Source organism: Phodopus roborovskii, unplaced genomic scaffold (genome assembly GCF_943737965.1).
Source record: "Phodopus roborovskii unplaced genomic scaffold, PHOROB, whole genome shotgun sequence".
Classification (NCBI taxonomy): domain Eukaryota; kingdom Metazoa; phylum Chordata; class Mammalia; order Rodentia; family Cricetidae; genus Phodopus; species Phodopus roborovskii.
This window is the reverse complement of record NW_026125281.1, coordinates 33103063-33120501: the sequence shown is the minus strand read 5'-3', so window position 1 is coordinate 33120501 and position 17439 is coordinate 33103063. Positions and strand designations below refer to the sequence as shown.

General features: G+C 37.3%; 1 protein-coding gene across 1 annotated transcript; it reads right to left on the bottom strand.

Annotated features, from left to right (window-relative positions):
* Positions 1-2939: 2939 nt before the first annotated feature.
* Positions 2940-3881, bottom strand: LOC127233501 (olfactory receptor 24). Its single transcript, XM_051200006.1, has one exon. The coding sequence runs from the start codon at positions 3879-3881 to the stop codon at positions 2940-2942; it is 942 nt and encodes a 313-aa protein (XP_051055963.1).
* Positions 3882-17439: the final 13558 nt, after the last annotated feature.

Genomic DNA, 17439 nt, shown 5'->3' with positions numbered 1-17439 from the left:
GGAAAGCAAGATAGGTGGGACTAGGAGACAAGGAGGATTCCAGGAAGTAGTACGGAGAATCAAGAGACTTGAGAGAACAGAGGTCCAGGCTCTCTCTCCAGTAAGATGAGACCACGTGGAAATACTTAGATTAATAGAAATGGGTTAATATTAAAGACAGAGGTAGCCAATAAGAAATACTAGTAACAGGCTAACAGCATTATATCAAATACAGTGTCTCTGTGTGTTATTTGGGGCTGGCATGGCAGTGGGACCAGACGGGCAGGGAAAACATACTCTTAACGGAGAGGAGTTTGGAATAGCCTTGCAATATCTGTCTTATTTTTTGCAGAAGTTACTAATGTTTTCTAGATACCACATGACAATTATTTTTGATTTATTACTCATCTATTTTATTTCAATGTTTTAGCTTGTACAAACATTAATTATTCTGATTAATACATCTGGAACATGGTCAGGGTCAGGGACTGACTCAAAAGCACTGCCAAGGTGGATGTGATTATTGGAGAATGAAAGGCTAAGTACTGTCTGACATACATAAAATAGAGTTAGGACAAGATGGAATTACCTTCATCAATTCAAGAGGAAGTTGATACATTGCATTCAATACACAATTTTGGCCATCTTAATAAAGCTCCATGTTATCAATTTATGTATTTATTCTACTTTCTATTGCTGGTTTTTATTTCTTGATTGATGTGTGCATGTGCATGATGATAATCATGGTGGTGTATGTGTATATGAATATATATGTATGAGTATGGAGACATGTATGCACAGTGATCATGTAAGGTAGAGAATCACTTTGAATGTTGATCCTCACCTCACACCTTGTTTGAGATAGGGTCTCTTGTTACTGCTGCATGTGTCAGGCTCATCTGTCAGTGAGATTGTGGAGATTCTGTTGTCTCTACCTCCAGTCTAAGTGTAGGTATACTGGAATTACAGATGTGTGCAACTTCATCCAGCTTCATCAGGTTTCTGGGGAATCCAAATACTAGTTCTCATGTTTGTGCAGCAAGAGCCAGTTACCCTAGTCCTTATTTATATTTTAAGGTACACTTCTTTTTTACTGTGGTGAAAATAAATGTTTGCAATGGAGCAATGCATTTTGTGATGCCAGTAATAACCTCATATCTACTCATCTTTTTCTGTGTCTTACCCAAGGCATGGTGCATACTAATCACGCATGCTACTCATTGAACTATACCTCCAGCACTACTCTTAATTACATCCATGTGTCATGTTGATAAATTAACAAGACAGAAAATTGCCTTCTAAATACCTGTGCTTATACTTATAGACAAAAGCTGTTCTCACCTTTGGTCAGAGAAGACCCTTCCTTAAAAGAACAGCAGTGAATGCATACAATCATGGGGTTATTACTATAAGCTGTCCTTGGTAGTTTGAATGTAAGTGGCATCCATATGCTCATAGGGAGTGACAGTATTTGGAGGTGTGACTTTGTTGGAGGAAATGTGTCAATGTGGGAGTGGGCTTTGAGATAGCCTATGCTCAAGCATGCCCATTGACACAGCTCACTTCCTGTTGCCTGCATTCAAGATGTAGAATTTTTAGCTCCTTCTCCAGCACCATGTCTGCCTTTATGTTGCCATGTCCTGCCCTGATGATGTGGACTAAGCATTGAAACTATAAGTCACCCCATTTAAATGTTTTCCCTTATAAGAATTGCAGTAGGTCACATTGTGTCTTCATAGAAACAGAAACCCTAACTAAGCAATGAACTCATACTGAGCATAGTTACATGCACTGGATGTACATACAAGACTAGCCTTTTCAATAATCACTCAATGAAGGGAGAGGGGCTAATGAGGCTCTATATTTTGTCTCAGAACTATTGGCTATTGATACTTTGAGAGAGAGTGGGGCGGGGTCAACTGTTTTCAGTTATGTACCCCATGCTGAACTCACCAGGCTCCAGCAGATAGCTCTGATCCCACAGTCATATTGCTGGCCCTGGTTACTGAGTAAAATGACTATACATGAATGTATAAGAGAGACTGTGTAAGAGAGACCTGTGCATAGGAGCAGTGCTTCAAAGGAGTGATAGGAAGGAGGGAGATAAGAATTGTTGATTTATATTGTGGAAATGTATGAGACTATCCTAAAATAGATTTAAGTAATGAAAATATTGAGTTGAAATATTGACTTATACTATGTATGTAAATAACACTTATATTTCTACAATGCTAAAATCTTGATGATACATTTCTCAGAAGATATTATTGTTAAGCAATGCATGATTGATGATAGCATGTGCTGTTTGCTAAAAGGATATTGAAGCAGGGTAAATCCAATCTGTAATGATAGTCTTCTTTTTCTGTGAGGACAATGTGAGACATAATTAGAATTATTTACTGGTCCCCATATTTGGGAAATTTTCTAGTTACCTTTTCTGTTGCTGTGAGAAAACACTCTGACCAAAACCAATTAGAGGAAACGGTCTAATTTAGTTGAAAGGTTACAGTCAATTTTGAAGGACATCAGAGAAGAAAGTCAGCAGAAACTTGAAACAACACCCATGGGGAATAATTTTGATTTGTTTAGTGTTCAGCTGGTTTCCTTATAAAGTCCAGGATCAAGAGTATGTAGATAGTACTGCTGATAAATGGGCTGGACTTTCAAACATCAATTAGCAATTAAATTAAGCCCTCACAACAAACCCACAATTCTCCCAAACCCAGCTAATTCTCCAATTGAGATTCTGTCTTCCCAGGGCATCCTAGGCTGTGCCTAATTGACAACAAAGAAGAACTAGAATAGGACAATAGTTAAAAATCTGCATAGAAATTGCCTCTTGGGTTTCTGCGACTCAGAATTAAAAGTAGTTACTCTTTCTTTACATGCAATTCCAACTTTAGTTGAAGAGCTCAGATGTTTAGATTCTTCTGTCTAGAAGTTCCCCAAGCTTCTGATGATCAGGAGGATGTGCCAGTCTTTCTGTCGATGAACTTTCTCAGGGCTCCCTTCAAGTCTCTGTTCCTCAGGCTATAGATAAAGGGGTTCAGCATGGGGGTGACTGCTGTGTACATTACTGCAGATGCCTTCTCCTTCACAGCTGTTCGGACAGAGGAGGGACACAGATAGACCCCAATGGTGGTCCCATAGAAAAGGGCTACTACAGAGAGGTGAGAGCTACAGGTAGAAAAGGCTTTCTTCCTGCCACCCCTAGAGGGGACCTTCATGATGGCTATGATGATTCGAGTATAGGAGGCAAGGATGCAGACAAAAGGTGTAGCTATCACCATTCCTGCCACAATAAGCACAAAGATCTTGTTTACTGTTGTGTCAGTGCATGAAAGCCGCAGAAGTGGTGTGAGGTCACAGAAGTAGTGGGGAAGCTCATTGTTTCCACAGAATACCAGACGGGCCATGAGGAGGATGTGGGTGAGAGAGATGAAACAGGAATATACCCATGGGCCACCAACCAGCAGCCCACAGAGGCGTGGGTTCATGATAGTAGCATAATGTAATGGGTGACAAATGGCCACAAACCGGTCATAAGCCATCACAGCTATTAAGACACTGTCCATGATGCCAAAAAAATGAAAAAAGTACATCTGGGTCAGACAGCAAGGATAAGAGATAGACTTGCTCTTGGTTTGAATGTTCACCAGCATCTTAGGAATAGTGTTGGTAGCTAGACAGAAATCAACTAAGGAGAGATTGGCCAGGAAGAAATACATAGGAGTGTGGAGGTGAGAGTCAGAGCTGATGGCCAGGATGATCAACAAATTTCCCATGACTGTGATCACATACATGCAGAGGAACAGGGAGAAGAGGACAGGCTCATGTTCTGGCTTTTCTGAAAGTCCCAGGAGGATGAATTCAGATGCACTGGTGTTGTTTTGTGGTTCCATGTGTTTAACTCTTTTGGGAGTATTAAAATACGAAGTTAAGGAATAGTATGAGGTTAGAAGGTAAGACAAGCTAACTTTACAGTTCTTATCTGAGATAATTACAGTACCTTGTACTTTTGCTTAGTATTTATCTAACATCACTCTTTGATACTTAAATTCAGAACCCTCTGAATATTTCCATTTCACATAAATATTGACAAAATAGATAGTTCATGGATTCTTTTTTCTCTTTTTACTTAACTTTTAATTTTTTTTTGTCCTTAAAATACAATTATACCATTTACTACTTTATCTTTCGTTCCTTAAACCCTCACAAATATCTACTTTCTCATCTCTCTTTTGGATTCATGGCATCTGGACTCTTTTTCTTTGATTGTTGTTACATATAGTTTTAAAAGTATATTCCTAAATATATAAAATATAAAATAAAATTTCTTAGACCATATAATTTTACTTACATGTACATGATTTAAGTGCTGAGACCATAATGGAAAAGAAAATGGAAAGACTGAATTTTTTGCTTTTTAATTTTGTGTGTGTGTAGGAGTGTGTGTGTGTGTGTGTGTGTGTATGTGTGTGTGTGTGTTTGGTGTACAAGGCATATGCATGCATGTGGTGAGCACATAATCATGGCAGTCAAAAGAGGAATCAAATGTTTCTCTCTATTGCTTCCTCCTTTCTTAGTGCCCCTGAATGTTGCCTAGTTATAGTATAATACCAGGATCTTTACCCTCAAACTCCAGGGTTACAGACATGTACAGTCATGCTCAACTTTTCTGTAAGTGCTGAGGATTTAAATTCTTATCCTCTTGCTTTCATAGCAAGTGTTCTTACCCACTGAACCATATCCCAGAGTCTACTTAAAGTTCTTAGAGGAAGAACTACTGAAGAATGAACTAATGAAGTCCATCAAGAAGTGGTATCCCAGAAATGGCCATCCAAGAAGTTTCTTTGTAGTTACAAATATTATAAACAAAACATTGAGTTACAATACTAATAGAATGCATGTTATCAAAGTGAACTAAAATATGATGCAATGAACAAATACATGAAAAATATCCACAACTGTTAGTCAAAGTATATATTATGTTTGAATAAAAATTTAATACAAAACTCATTACTTTAAAATAAATGTATACTGATAAAAACATGGTTGGATGAGATGACGTAATATGTAAAGGTGCTTGTTAACAAGTCAGAGGACCTGAATATGGTCTTTGAGACCCACATAGAGAAAGGAGAGAACTGATTCCTTCCAGTTGTCCTCTGACCTTTGCAAGTGAACTACATGTAGATATCCTTTCTAAATGAATAACTAAGTAAATATAAAACATTAAAAATCTTATAAAACAATCAAAAATGAAGAAAAATAAAAGGTTGTCTATTAATAAACAAATAAGAAAATAACAAGAAAACTAGGGAAAAACAGAAAACTAGAGAAATTTGGTGGCACACAATTTCAGCACTTTGGTGGTGAATGCAAGAGGATCAGAATTCAAGAACAACTTTGGAGTTATGATTTCAAGACCAACCTGGGCTATGGAGAACCTGCCTTAAGTATAACTAAAGAACACAAAGTAATTTCTGTTATGAATGTGGAGAAAGAACATTTACATAGGGATGCAGATCAGTATATTCACTATGGAAATTAGCAAGAAGATTTTTTCAAATAAAAATATATATACAATATATGATCAAAAGACATTGTATACATTTATTAAATTCTAAAGGAGTCAATAAAGAATACATTAAAATTGCAAACACAGAAATGATCAGAAAAGAAAACCCACATAGATTATAGTTATTTGGTAATTCTTAAAGAATATATATATATATATATATATATATGTATGTATGTATGTATGTATGTATATATCGCTCCCTTGTTTAAAAAATACAGCTATAACTCCCCATGGTAAACACCCAGAGAAAAGGAAATGAGAACACAGAGAAGCTGTCTGCATGGCCATTTTTATTGCAACATTATCCATAATGGCCAAGGTACAGAATCAGACCATGTGTCTGTTAGTAGATGATTAGAAAGGAAAATATGGTACAACCAATGGAGAATTATTTGACCATAAAAAGGAATTAAAGCCTTTAATATGCAGCAAAATTGATGGGGCTAGAAGATATTTTTAGGTAGATTAAATTAGGCAGATACAGAAAGACAGGTATCCTATATTTTCTCTCATATGCCAAAACTGAAATTAAGATAACATAAAAAGATCAAGAGTAAAATACTTATGGACAGGGAATGTTGACAGGGAGAGAGAAGTTGGAATAACAGAATGGTGAATGGGTTTAATCAACAAATATATGTATGTATGTGTGTATATATGCATGTATATATGTATAAATCACAGTGAATCCTATAAATATGTCTCAATTAAAAATAAACACAGCCTAAAGATATGGTTGAATGAAAAAAGGAACTTACCCCTAAGCCTGCTGTCTTGAGATATCCAGAACTCACATAAAGAAAGGACATAAACAACTCACATAAATTGTTTTCTGCCTTTCACACACATGTAAGTAGAATGTTCCACCCACCCCCACACACAGAGGGCAAAGAGAAAGAATAAATGCATCTAATAAAAATAAGACAATGGGAATAAATTATGTATAAGAAGCACATTTAGAATTAAAGTGAGAGGTTCTCATAGTTACACTGAGTATTTTATGCTTTCTACATCAAGTGTACATGGTTAAAATTTAGAAATAACAAACAAAAAATGAACACAGATATCTAAATTCTAAATATGTTAGAGGAGTACCAAAATAATGAGACTTGAGTCACACCAGGGAAAGTCAGAAAAGGAGATGCTGTTCAGCTTTCGATAAAATAGATTGTGTTCATAGATTCATCAATTTTAGGTGGAAAAACATTTTTCTTAAAAAAGAATTGAATATGAATTATAGGCTGGTGAGTGGGGGGTGGGATAGGAGAGCGGTCAGGGGGCATGGGAGGGAGGAAGGGAGGGAGAGATAGAAGGAGGGAGGGAGGGGAGGAGGGAGGGAGAGGGAACTGTGATCTAAATGTAAAATAAGAAAAAATAACCTGGATTTTCATATGAAAGAAAACCTCTGTCTTTCCACATCTGGTCTATTTTCCCCATTGCAGCCATTTCTAGTCCTATCCATTTCATTCTTCCTTTCAACCAAATAAGACTCCATTGGGTATTTTTTAAAAAATTGAATATGAACCCAGGAATCCACAAGGATGACCCCAGCTGAGATTTCTAGCAATAGTGGAGAGGGTGCCTGAACTGGCCTTTAGATTGGTAACTACCCTAATTGTCATCAGAGAGCCTTTATCCAGCAAGGGACAGAAGCAGATGCAGAGATCCATACACTGGGCTCAAGGTGTGCTCCTGAAGAAAGGAAGGAGGAATTGTAGGAGCCGGGGTCTCAACGTTATGATGGAGGAACACGGAAAGACAGCTGACCTGAGCTCCTTGTAGGAACACATGGGCTCTGGAACAACAGTTAAGGAGCCTGCATGAGACTGACCTAGGCCTTCTGTATGTGTGTGACAGTTGTGTAACTTGCTCTCTTTGAGTATCCCCTGGTGGTGAGATCAGGACCTGTCCCTGGAGATTAACTTGCTTTTCAGAATAGAGGGGCAGGATCTCAGTCCTCCCTCAACTTGAAGAACCATGCTTTGTTCAAGATCATGGAAAGCCTACTCTTTTCTGAATGGAGACAGAGGAGGAGGAGTGGATGGGGAGGGGGATATATGGGAGGTGGAGGATGGCAAGGAGGGAAGAGAAACTATGGTCAGTATGTAAACTAAATGAAAAAAATATTAAGTAAGTAAAAGGTAAAACATTGCATGTGATACCAGTCATGGTGGCTGACACTTTTAATCTGAGCACTTGGTAGAATACATAAGAATCCCTGTTTGAGAATCTCTGAGTGGAGCCTTATTACACAGTAAGCTCCAGACCAGCCAAGGCTACACAGTGAGACTTGGTTCCAATAAACAAATAAATAAGCCAATAAATAAATTTCACATATGAGAAAAAATGTGGGGAGCTTTTTGTTACACTTATTTATGTTATTAACATGGTGATTTCTATTTCTCTACAGACAATAACTTGCTACTCCAAAGCCACCAATACAAAGAGAATAGGAACATGATCTTTCTTTCTTTTCCCCCATCTTTTCTTTGTTGTTATTAATAATTAAAATTGCTGTTTTAAAATTTTTGTTCCCTGACCTTCCTGATGACTGTTTCTGGTAGATAGTAGAGGCTACTGGGTTAATACATTAGTTTAGAAAAAAAATACATGATGCAGAAATGAAATGTATATAAGAAATGAGAAGAGATAAGATGGGGCTTCAAGACGTTTCAGAATTTTGTAAAAGATCAAACTCAGATTAGGTTTAGGAGATTAAGGGACACACGGCCTAAGAATCAAGTTTTGGATTTTATTTTTACTTCCAGAGCCTGAGCTGGGTAGAATTTGGCAGAAAAGGGATTCCACCTGAGGATACCATCATTAACAGGATGGATCATATCTTATTCTCACGCATCCTTATAATGGTTGCCCCTGTCAGATTTGTCTTTGTTACCTTGGAATCTCATATTTCCATAAACTTAAATATTTTCCAACTGTTTGAACTTTCTTCCCCTCCCCTCCACTTCCTCTTCCCTTTTCCTTCCTTTTCTCTTTTTATTTCCCTCCGTTTCTTTTCTCCTTTCTTTCCCTCCCCTTAGTCTCTTTCCCTCCCTTTCATTATCTTTTCCTTCTCTTGTCCTCCCCTCCCTCTTGCTTTTACTTTCCTCGTTTTTCTTTTTTTCTTTTTTTCTTTTTTTTTTCTGGTACTCGAGATTGTCTTTTCACATGGTAGGAAAGTACTTTAACACCAAGTAGTTAACTCTCCTCTTTTTATTGCTATTAACAATTTTGTCTCATGACCACTGGGACAACCTTGTAAAAACTATATGATACACTTCTCTAAGAATAATATACGCTTTAATCTTAATTTGCACACTATTTCAGGGTTTACAGGCAAATGCTATAGTATCCAGGATAGGAGCTGCTTTTATCTTTATCCAATGATTATTTTTTTAAAAACATATTATACAATTACAGCACCAGATTCTAATATACACATTTGTCTTTGAAACACATGTAAGTTTGTCTGAAGATTCTTCAGGACTGGAGAAGGGTAGAAAGCAAACTTCTTAAGAGGATTTAGATCAAATAAATTCTGAATCTTTCTGAGCTTCTTGTATGGAAAGAGTGGACTTACAAATGAAGAACTTTGCTTGGTTAAATGGGTGGGGATTACTTTTACTACTTGCTTTAGCTCTGAGACCCCTTTCTGTAAAAATATGAAATCTTCAAGGAGTGCTTACTGCTATTTTCCTCAGATTTGAACTTGAAAGCTACCACCACAACCATCTCAGCAGCAACAGCAGCATCAAGTATTTTGCAATAAGGAACAGAGATAGTGGAAGAAAGCTGAGGTTAAATTACCCCTGCCCCAACCCCAAGAGGACTCTTTAACCTGTCTCAAAATTTAACCACGTATCTGTAGGCTTTGCCTGGTTGCTTCCTATAAATTATGAAAACTGTACTAAGGAGACAGATCAGCTGGTAAAATACTTGCAGTGCAAAATGAGGGCCCGAGTTTGGATGCCTAGCAGTCATATACAAGCTTTCCTGTGCTGAGCACATATAATCCTGGTGCTGGGATTGCAGAGCAAGAGGCTTCCATGAACTCACGGGCAGTCAGTCTCAGTGATTCAGCGATCTCTGGATCCAGTGACAGAATATATAAGCCTTCCTGATCCACTATTCTTATTTACCCCTTCATATCACTTAATTTTAATTCTCTCCCTTAAAAACAGCCTTATAGCTCCTCACTAATTTTCTAATGACTATGACTGTTCCAAATGAGATACACATTACCTGAAGATTCAAATATTAATCTGCATAAGTGAGAGAAAATATTTGATGTTGGTCTTTCTGGGTCTGTACTACCTATTGAAAATGATATTTTATTTCTATCAATGTACCAGGAAATTTCATTTTGCTTAATTCCAGCATAGACAGTGATAAGATAGATGGTCACAAATAGCACTACTAGCTAAGGAGGTACTGGCAATTTATAGCTGTTGGGAGAGGGGTAATCTTTTCTTTAAGGATGTGGCCCCTAGCAGGTTGAATAAGCATCAGTGGATGGTCACATATTTATAAATACACAGATGACATAATTTGGACTTCATGGGCTAAAAGTCAAAGAGGAAAGAAAGTTGGGTAGATGAAAAGGTACAGGTGGATCAAGAAGGAGTTGGGGGAGGGTAGTGAATATGATAAAATATATGATATTCTGAAAGAACTAATAAAAAAGAAAAAAAATAGGACAGAATGATTGATAAAGATTCTTGATAGTGACATGTATGTCACAAGAGGGGTTGGAGAGAGAAAATGAAAATTATTTATCTACCCAATGAGCCAAACGGTAAGAAAGTCATTTTAAAAAATGTTTTTGGTTTTCTAATTTTATTATGATACATGCTAACTGCAGTATTAGGTATGGACTTGAGTTTCTAGTTACACAACTATCTTAAATCAAGGGTCCTATTAGTTTTGAATTTGTAATTTTAAAGTAGTGCTTAAGCATCTATTGTCTTCCTGTGGCTCAACCTGAAAACAATTGAATTTCTCTTGAATTGTCATCTTTACCACACTCTCTTTTCTATTTACCTACTCACAACAGAAGCAATTACTGGTGACTGCCATATGTCAAGCTTTGGGCCTACTGATTGGAATTATAACTTGAAGATACATAGATCCCATACTTATAACTAGGGAAATTAGGGCTACAATAATGTCACAGGAACAGTTAAGGCCCAGTAAGAGCAGACTGCTTTTTGTCAAGAGAAAAAAAATCTCTTCTGGGATGAAAATGTAGCATCTGTTTCACAGGTCAGTGACCAGCTAAATGATAACCTTTCAGGCAGGAATAACCAACCCTAGGAAGGTGGGTTCACTTTGAGCCATTCTAAAATGACAGAGGGATGTCAGCTATTTAATGAGCTACTTTGCTTTGATTCTGTCAGCCTTTCTGAGGTCTGACTCAGGAGGGTGTAGCTTTTTGTTTGTTCTCTTCTGTTTCCTTCTTTCAGGCATTGGCCTGAGCTGAAGAGTGCTTTCTCTGGTTCTTTAGTCCATTTCACTCTTTCTCTTGGCTGTGTCCACAGGACAACTGGCATCCATGCTGGCTTAATGAAAATGGCACGGATTGTTTTTATTTCTGCAGATGCTGATATTTGCAGCTTACCTGAAATTTTTCTTTTAACTGTGAAGCTGTCCCTAAGCTTTTGTTTGTATCTGTTCTTAAAGGTTTTTGTTTGTTTGTTTTATTTTGTCTTTTAATCAACATAGGTGGATCTAGATTTCCTCAGAGACACACAGTGAGTCTGTGGGACTCCCTAAAATTTCTGATAACAAAGATATAAGCATAAATTCTTCCTAAAAGTAATAAAACAATTATTTTCATTTTGCTTGAATGCCTCATATATGAACAACCATTAAATGTTCATTTGTTTAGTTTTTTGTTACTTATTTGTAGCAGTCAGATTTGAATGCAGGGAATTGTATATGCCAGACAAGTGCTTTACTGTTGCGTTACATACTCAGGGAAGTCCTTTTTTTATATATTTTCACATTGAGGCAGAGTCTCACTAAGTTGCCTAGGCTGGCCTTGATCTTCTAGTCGTTCTTCTCTGCTTAGCTGCGATTATAACATGAACCTGGAACATACCCGGAACCCTAACTTCTTCTCTCATTTGCCACTTACAACACTCCAAAGAGATGAGTGTTACATCACATAAAAAGTAGAGGCATGAGATTAGTAAAATCAGATAGGACTTTACAGAGAGTAGGTAGCAAAGTTAATCCAACGGATCTAAATTTGTAGTGTATGTTTATCTTTTATATTTTATGAATTGTACATGAATTAATGAATTCTTTGTTTGGTGGCATAATTGAACTCTAAGGACATTTTTCAAATTATGAGGTAATATTTTTAATGTGAGCCACTGGATACAGGTGCTGGGATCTGAATTCCGATCTTCATGATTGAGTAGCAAGTACTCTTAAGTATGGAACCCTTGCTTCAATTCCCATAATCTTAATAATGAATCAACTGCAGGGTTGGTAGCACATAAGATTATTTGGGGAACATATCTGGATAAAACAGAGAGTTTTGGAAATGTTTGTATCTGTATAATACCTTTTGATTTCTCACTTTTGTCCTTTGATGGTCTAAATGTTTTATTTATGTTAAAAGCCTTGGGATAATTAGACAGTCCACTCAGCAAAAGTACTTCAATTGATTCATCTCACTACTGTCAAATAAGATTTTAGAAGAGTCTCACAGTCTCTAGTGATTTGCAAAGAATTAACAGGAGAATAACTCGAGTTCTGTTGACAGGATAGTTTTGGGAATCCTGTTCTTTGAATTATGGAAGTGGATTTGGACAAGATAGCACTGGTAAAATCCAGTTTTGGAGGCCAGAAACAGTGTTTCAGTGTGTAAAATTGCTTGCTCTGTGAACTTAGTGGCCTCACTACACTCCCCAGAACTCCCACAAAAATTCAAAAGCGAAGCAGAGCTGTATTCTCAATATTCCCATGGCAAGATAGAAGGTGGATACAGATGGATTGATTAGGATCTTGTGTATTACTCAGTTCTGGAATTATGCTTAGCAGCAGATACAATAAGAGAGATATCATCTCATCAAGGTGGGAGGAAAGAAACAACTCCCAAAGTTGTCCAAATCCCTCCATGCTCATTCCATGGCATGGCTGGACTTACGAGCACATGAATTCACATAACAACTTGCTGAATAAATGAGTGATTAAATACTGAAAAATCATTTTCTTTAAATTCTAGGTAGAAGTAAATATTTCAGCATTTATATCACACCATCAAAGCTGTCTCTCATCAATTTTGTCATCAGATGGCTCATTCTCATCTTTCTCATTTTTTTCTCTCTACCCCAGATACCTCTATTACTTACTTGGTTGTTGTTCTTTCTTGGGATGCCATCATTCAGGCATTCTTTACACTGATTAGGTTTTTTGTTGTTGTTGCTTGTTTTTTTATTCTTTCTGAAGCTAAACAATGAAGTTAATTTGCTTCTTGGAAAGTCTTCTTTGGGCCAGAAGGATGCCTCACAGTGTACATGTAGGTATCCTTCTGGCCCAAAGAATAAATGAATCTAAGGTACAGGATAAATTATAAGAACTGAGAGAATATTTACAGTTTCATTAAAAAGTTAATTCCCAAGACTTCTTGTTTGGCAAATTGTCCAATTTCTTCTTGATTCCCTGAGTAGCTCAATTTCCTATGGGGCCTGGAACATGTTTGTAAGAAGCCCACATGGACCATTTTAAATCTTCATGAGGGAAATGACGTAAATTTACAGTGTGTGCACATTTTCTACACTCCCATTTGCAAACAAGCTCCTTTACTTCCAAACAATTTTCAAAAAAATTTCCTGACAGGTCGCTACTGCTTCCATCCACTGCACTCAGGTACATACTTCCTGTGTCCTTTTTATGTCCTTCCTCAGTGAGTGTCCTAGACCTCCCCAAACACATCATCTTCCCAATCCACCAACTTAAGCCAGGTCCCACATACAGTTCCTAAAGTTAGTCTGGTTACCTCCACTAGAACTTCAGCAAACCTTTACCTGACCTGCCTGAAATCACCCGCAGGTCCATTATGCATTGCATGTACATTATTCTCCAGAGTCTATCCAGGTGACTCTCAGTTATATATCCAGTGTACTGACTAGTCTGGCCTCCCTTGCCTGCACCACAAATGATTTCTAGGTTTCTTCCCGTGTCAGTCCCTTCTCACATCACAGTAAATTATGTCACCAAGACAGATCTACCCCAAAACTCCAGGCTTGGACCTGGAGGCACATTCTATACACTAGCCCGGTGCTTTTGTTGTTGTTGGGAGACTTCTAATGATTCCTATTTCCTTAAGGGTTAGAGGTTTATTTAAATTGTTTGTCTGATCTTGGAAAATGGTAACTATTGAGAAAATTATCCATTTCTTTTTGATTTTTCAAATTTGTGGAGTACAGCCTTGTAAAGTATGACCTAATGATTCTTTGGATTTCATCAGTTTCTGTTGTGTTCCCTTTTCATTTCTGAGTTTAATTTAGATATTTGCTCTTAGTCAGGGACTTTATTTTCTGATCCAATCAATTTGATGTTCTGATTGCATCTTAAGTTTCTCATAAATTAATAGACATCTACTTTATGTTTGGAAATTTTTCCTACGATTTTGTTGAAGATATTTCTGGGCCTTTGAGCTGTGACTCTTCTCCTTTTTCTATTTTTATTATCCTCACATTGGGTATTTTCATAGTGTCCCATCTTTTCTGGATGTCTCATATCAGGAATTTTGTAGACTCAACGTTTTATTTTACTGATTTATCTATTTCTTAGACCCTATAAGCTTGCCTCTGTAGTTCCCTTTTGAATTCCTCAGTTTTTCATTCCAGAACTCCCCAAATGCATGTTTTCTTTATTGCTTCTATTTTTTTCAGGTCTTGAATGGTTTTATTCTTTTTACTCAACTCTTTGTTTTTCTTGACTTTCTTTAAGGGGTTTATTCATTTCCTCCACTCTTTTGGTCATGATTTCCCTTGGTTTCATTATGGGATTTATTCATTTTTTTAAAAGGACCTCTACTGTCTACAAATAGTTGGATTTAAGGTGTTTTTCTTATGCTTTAGCTACGTTGAAATATTCAGGGCTTGCTGTGTTAGGATAGCTGAGCTCTGGTAGAGGCATATTGCCCTGATTGTTATGATTGTATTCTTATGTTGACAATTAGGCATCTGGGTTTGGGTTGATTACAGGACTGGATGCTTTGTGGTTTGTCTTTGTTGGGTAGGTGTTTTATTTCTTGGTTTCTGTTTCCTCTCTGAATTTTCAGAGTGTTTGTTGGCTGTGATTCCTGTTTTATTGTCCTGCTTCGTTGGTATGTTCATGGGGAATGCTTGCTGGTAGTAGAAGCTTGGAGAAGAGGAGTTCATGGGGAGATGCTCTGTTTCAGTGCTAGACTAGTGGTGACCATGAGGATTGTGTCTGTGGTAACAGAGCAATTGGAAAAAAGTTTGTAGTTGTCTCATCTGGTCTTCTGGCAGTTGTGGTCTGTGGTTCACCTGAGTTGGGGGACAGGACACAGTGACGGGGGGGGGGGGCAAGTCGGGATGGTCTGTGATATTCATAGGAGGTATGGTGTAGGGGGAGTGAAGGCTGAACCTGGCATTTTGTTGAATGAAAGGCTTCAGAGTGACCCTGAAGATTGGGTTTGGGGAAGTAGGGAAAATGGAAAAGGTCCATGGGAAACCAGGATTGTGAGTATGTGTTGGTCTTCGTGGTGTTTTAGGCCTTGGGATTCATTGTTCCAGGTTCTTCTGGATTTCATATTTTTCCTTGAGAATCAGGTGTTCATTCTGATAGAAATTTCTTTATATGTAAATTACTTTTCTTTTCCCCCTTCAATACAGTTTATTTTTATGTATAATTGTTGTTTAACTATTATATAACACAGGGAGTTTCATTTTTTTTTCCAACTTTCTATTTTGAGTTCTTCTTATGAGTGCATCTTTAATATAAAGTTTTCTTCCATGAGCTTGTTGTAATAAACTGGGTAATATAGTAGAAAATGTTTAGATTATTTGATGGAAGATTCAACAATGACAGAATAAACCAATTTAACGGAGAATAACAGCTCAAGGCAGACTTAAGCTCCTTAGACAGGGGTGGTGCAAAGCATAATATTTTTTTCCCAACAAATTCTACCAACCAACCACATTCACTATCTAATCATTGAACTGCTTTAGATAATTTTGATATTATCCCCAATTTGCCACTTGGTATCCAAGAATGTCTATTTAACTAATTAAATAATTTATTTAGAAAATTTGGGGTTTATTTTTAAAATTAATTAAATTTAAAAAACTGAAAATTTTTAAATTTAAAGGTGACTAAATGGAAGAAATGAGTCCCAAGAGTAGGTAAAAGAGTCAGAGATAAATGTACACTCACTGCTAAGAGTACCATAAAACACAAGGCTATCAACCATAACATATATGCAGAGGAGCTGGTGCAAACCCAAACAGGCTGCATGCTTGCCAATTCAGTTTCTGTGAGCCCATATATGAGCTCTGGTTAGCATATTTGATGAGTGATGTCCTCCTGGTGTTCTTCATCCTCTCTGACTCCTACAATCCTTTCTCCAGCTCTTCCATTTTGTTTCCCAAGCTCCAATGGAGACCCAATGGAGAACTCAAAGTTAGATTATCTCAGTATTGTTTAGCTATGTGTTCTATACCTGTTCCCATATGCTACTGAAGGAAGCCTCTCTGATGAAGACTAGACAAGGCACGAATCTATGATTACAATAGAATATCAGTAGGAATAATTTCTTTGTTGTTGTTGGCCAGTCATGTTTGGTTCAACCCTATGTCTCTGGGTTACCCAGTCTCCAGGTCCTAGTCATCTAGGCAATATGTGGCATAGACTACCTTTCACAGAGTAGGCCTTTAGTTAAACCAAACTTTTCTTTGCCACCCCCACAAAGTCTGCGTCACCATTACTTCAGCACTTTTTACAGGCAGGATAAATTATAGATTAATGGTTTTGTGACTGGGTTTGTGTTCAGGTCTGTATTTCTGTAGCCTGCAGAATACATTCTCACCAACAAAATCAGTACATAGGTGTGTGGGCTTTATGCAGGCACCAGCTTGACCTGTCTACATTCTAAGAACTGTGTGGATGCTGTCCTCAGTTATGGGGCCCCATTTTCAGTGTTCAGAGAACAACCTTTTGTCCTGAAATCAGCCTAGGTTGTTTAGAAATCTCCATGGGACCCCCTCAGCCTAAAACTCAACCAAACAATCCAGTCATACCACTGAAGTCTTGCCAAGCTACAAAAGATGGCCAGTTCAGATTCTATCTCAGCACTCATTAGTGGCACCTGTTACAAGCACTTTCCCACCAGCCTTGTCCCAGAGCCACACAGAGACTCTATCAGTTATAAAGTTATTGGCCAATGGCTAGATCATCTTATTGGCTAGCTTCATTTTAAATATTAATCCATAATTACTAATATATGTATTTATACATGGTCTCATCTTACTGAGAACACCAGACTTGCATACTCTCCTCCTGACATCGTGACCCTGTCTTATGTTTCCCAGAATCCTCACCCTCTCCTAGTACCACCTATATTGTTTCTCTATTGGCCAACAGTGCTTTATTCATTAACCAATAAGAGAAACATATTTACAGAATGACATATCTCATCATCTCCTCTTTTCTGTCTAAATAAGAAGTGTTTTAACTTTAATATAGTAAAATATATAACAAAGTAGTTATCAAATAAGAACTGTATGCAATTCCTCTAAAATCAGGAACAAGACAAGGCTGTCCACTCTCTCTCCATATCTCTTCAATATTGTACTTGAAGTTATAGCTAGAACAATAAGACAACAAAAGGAGATCAA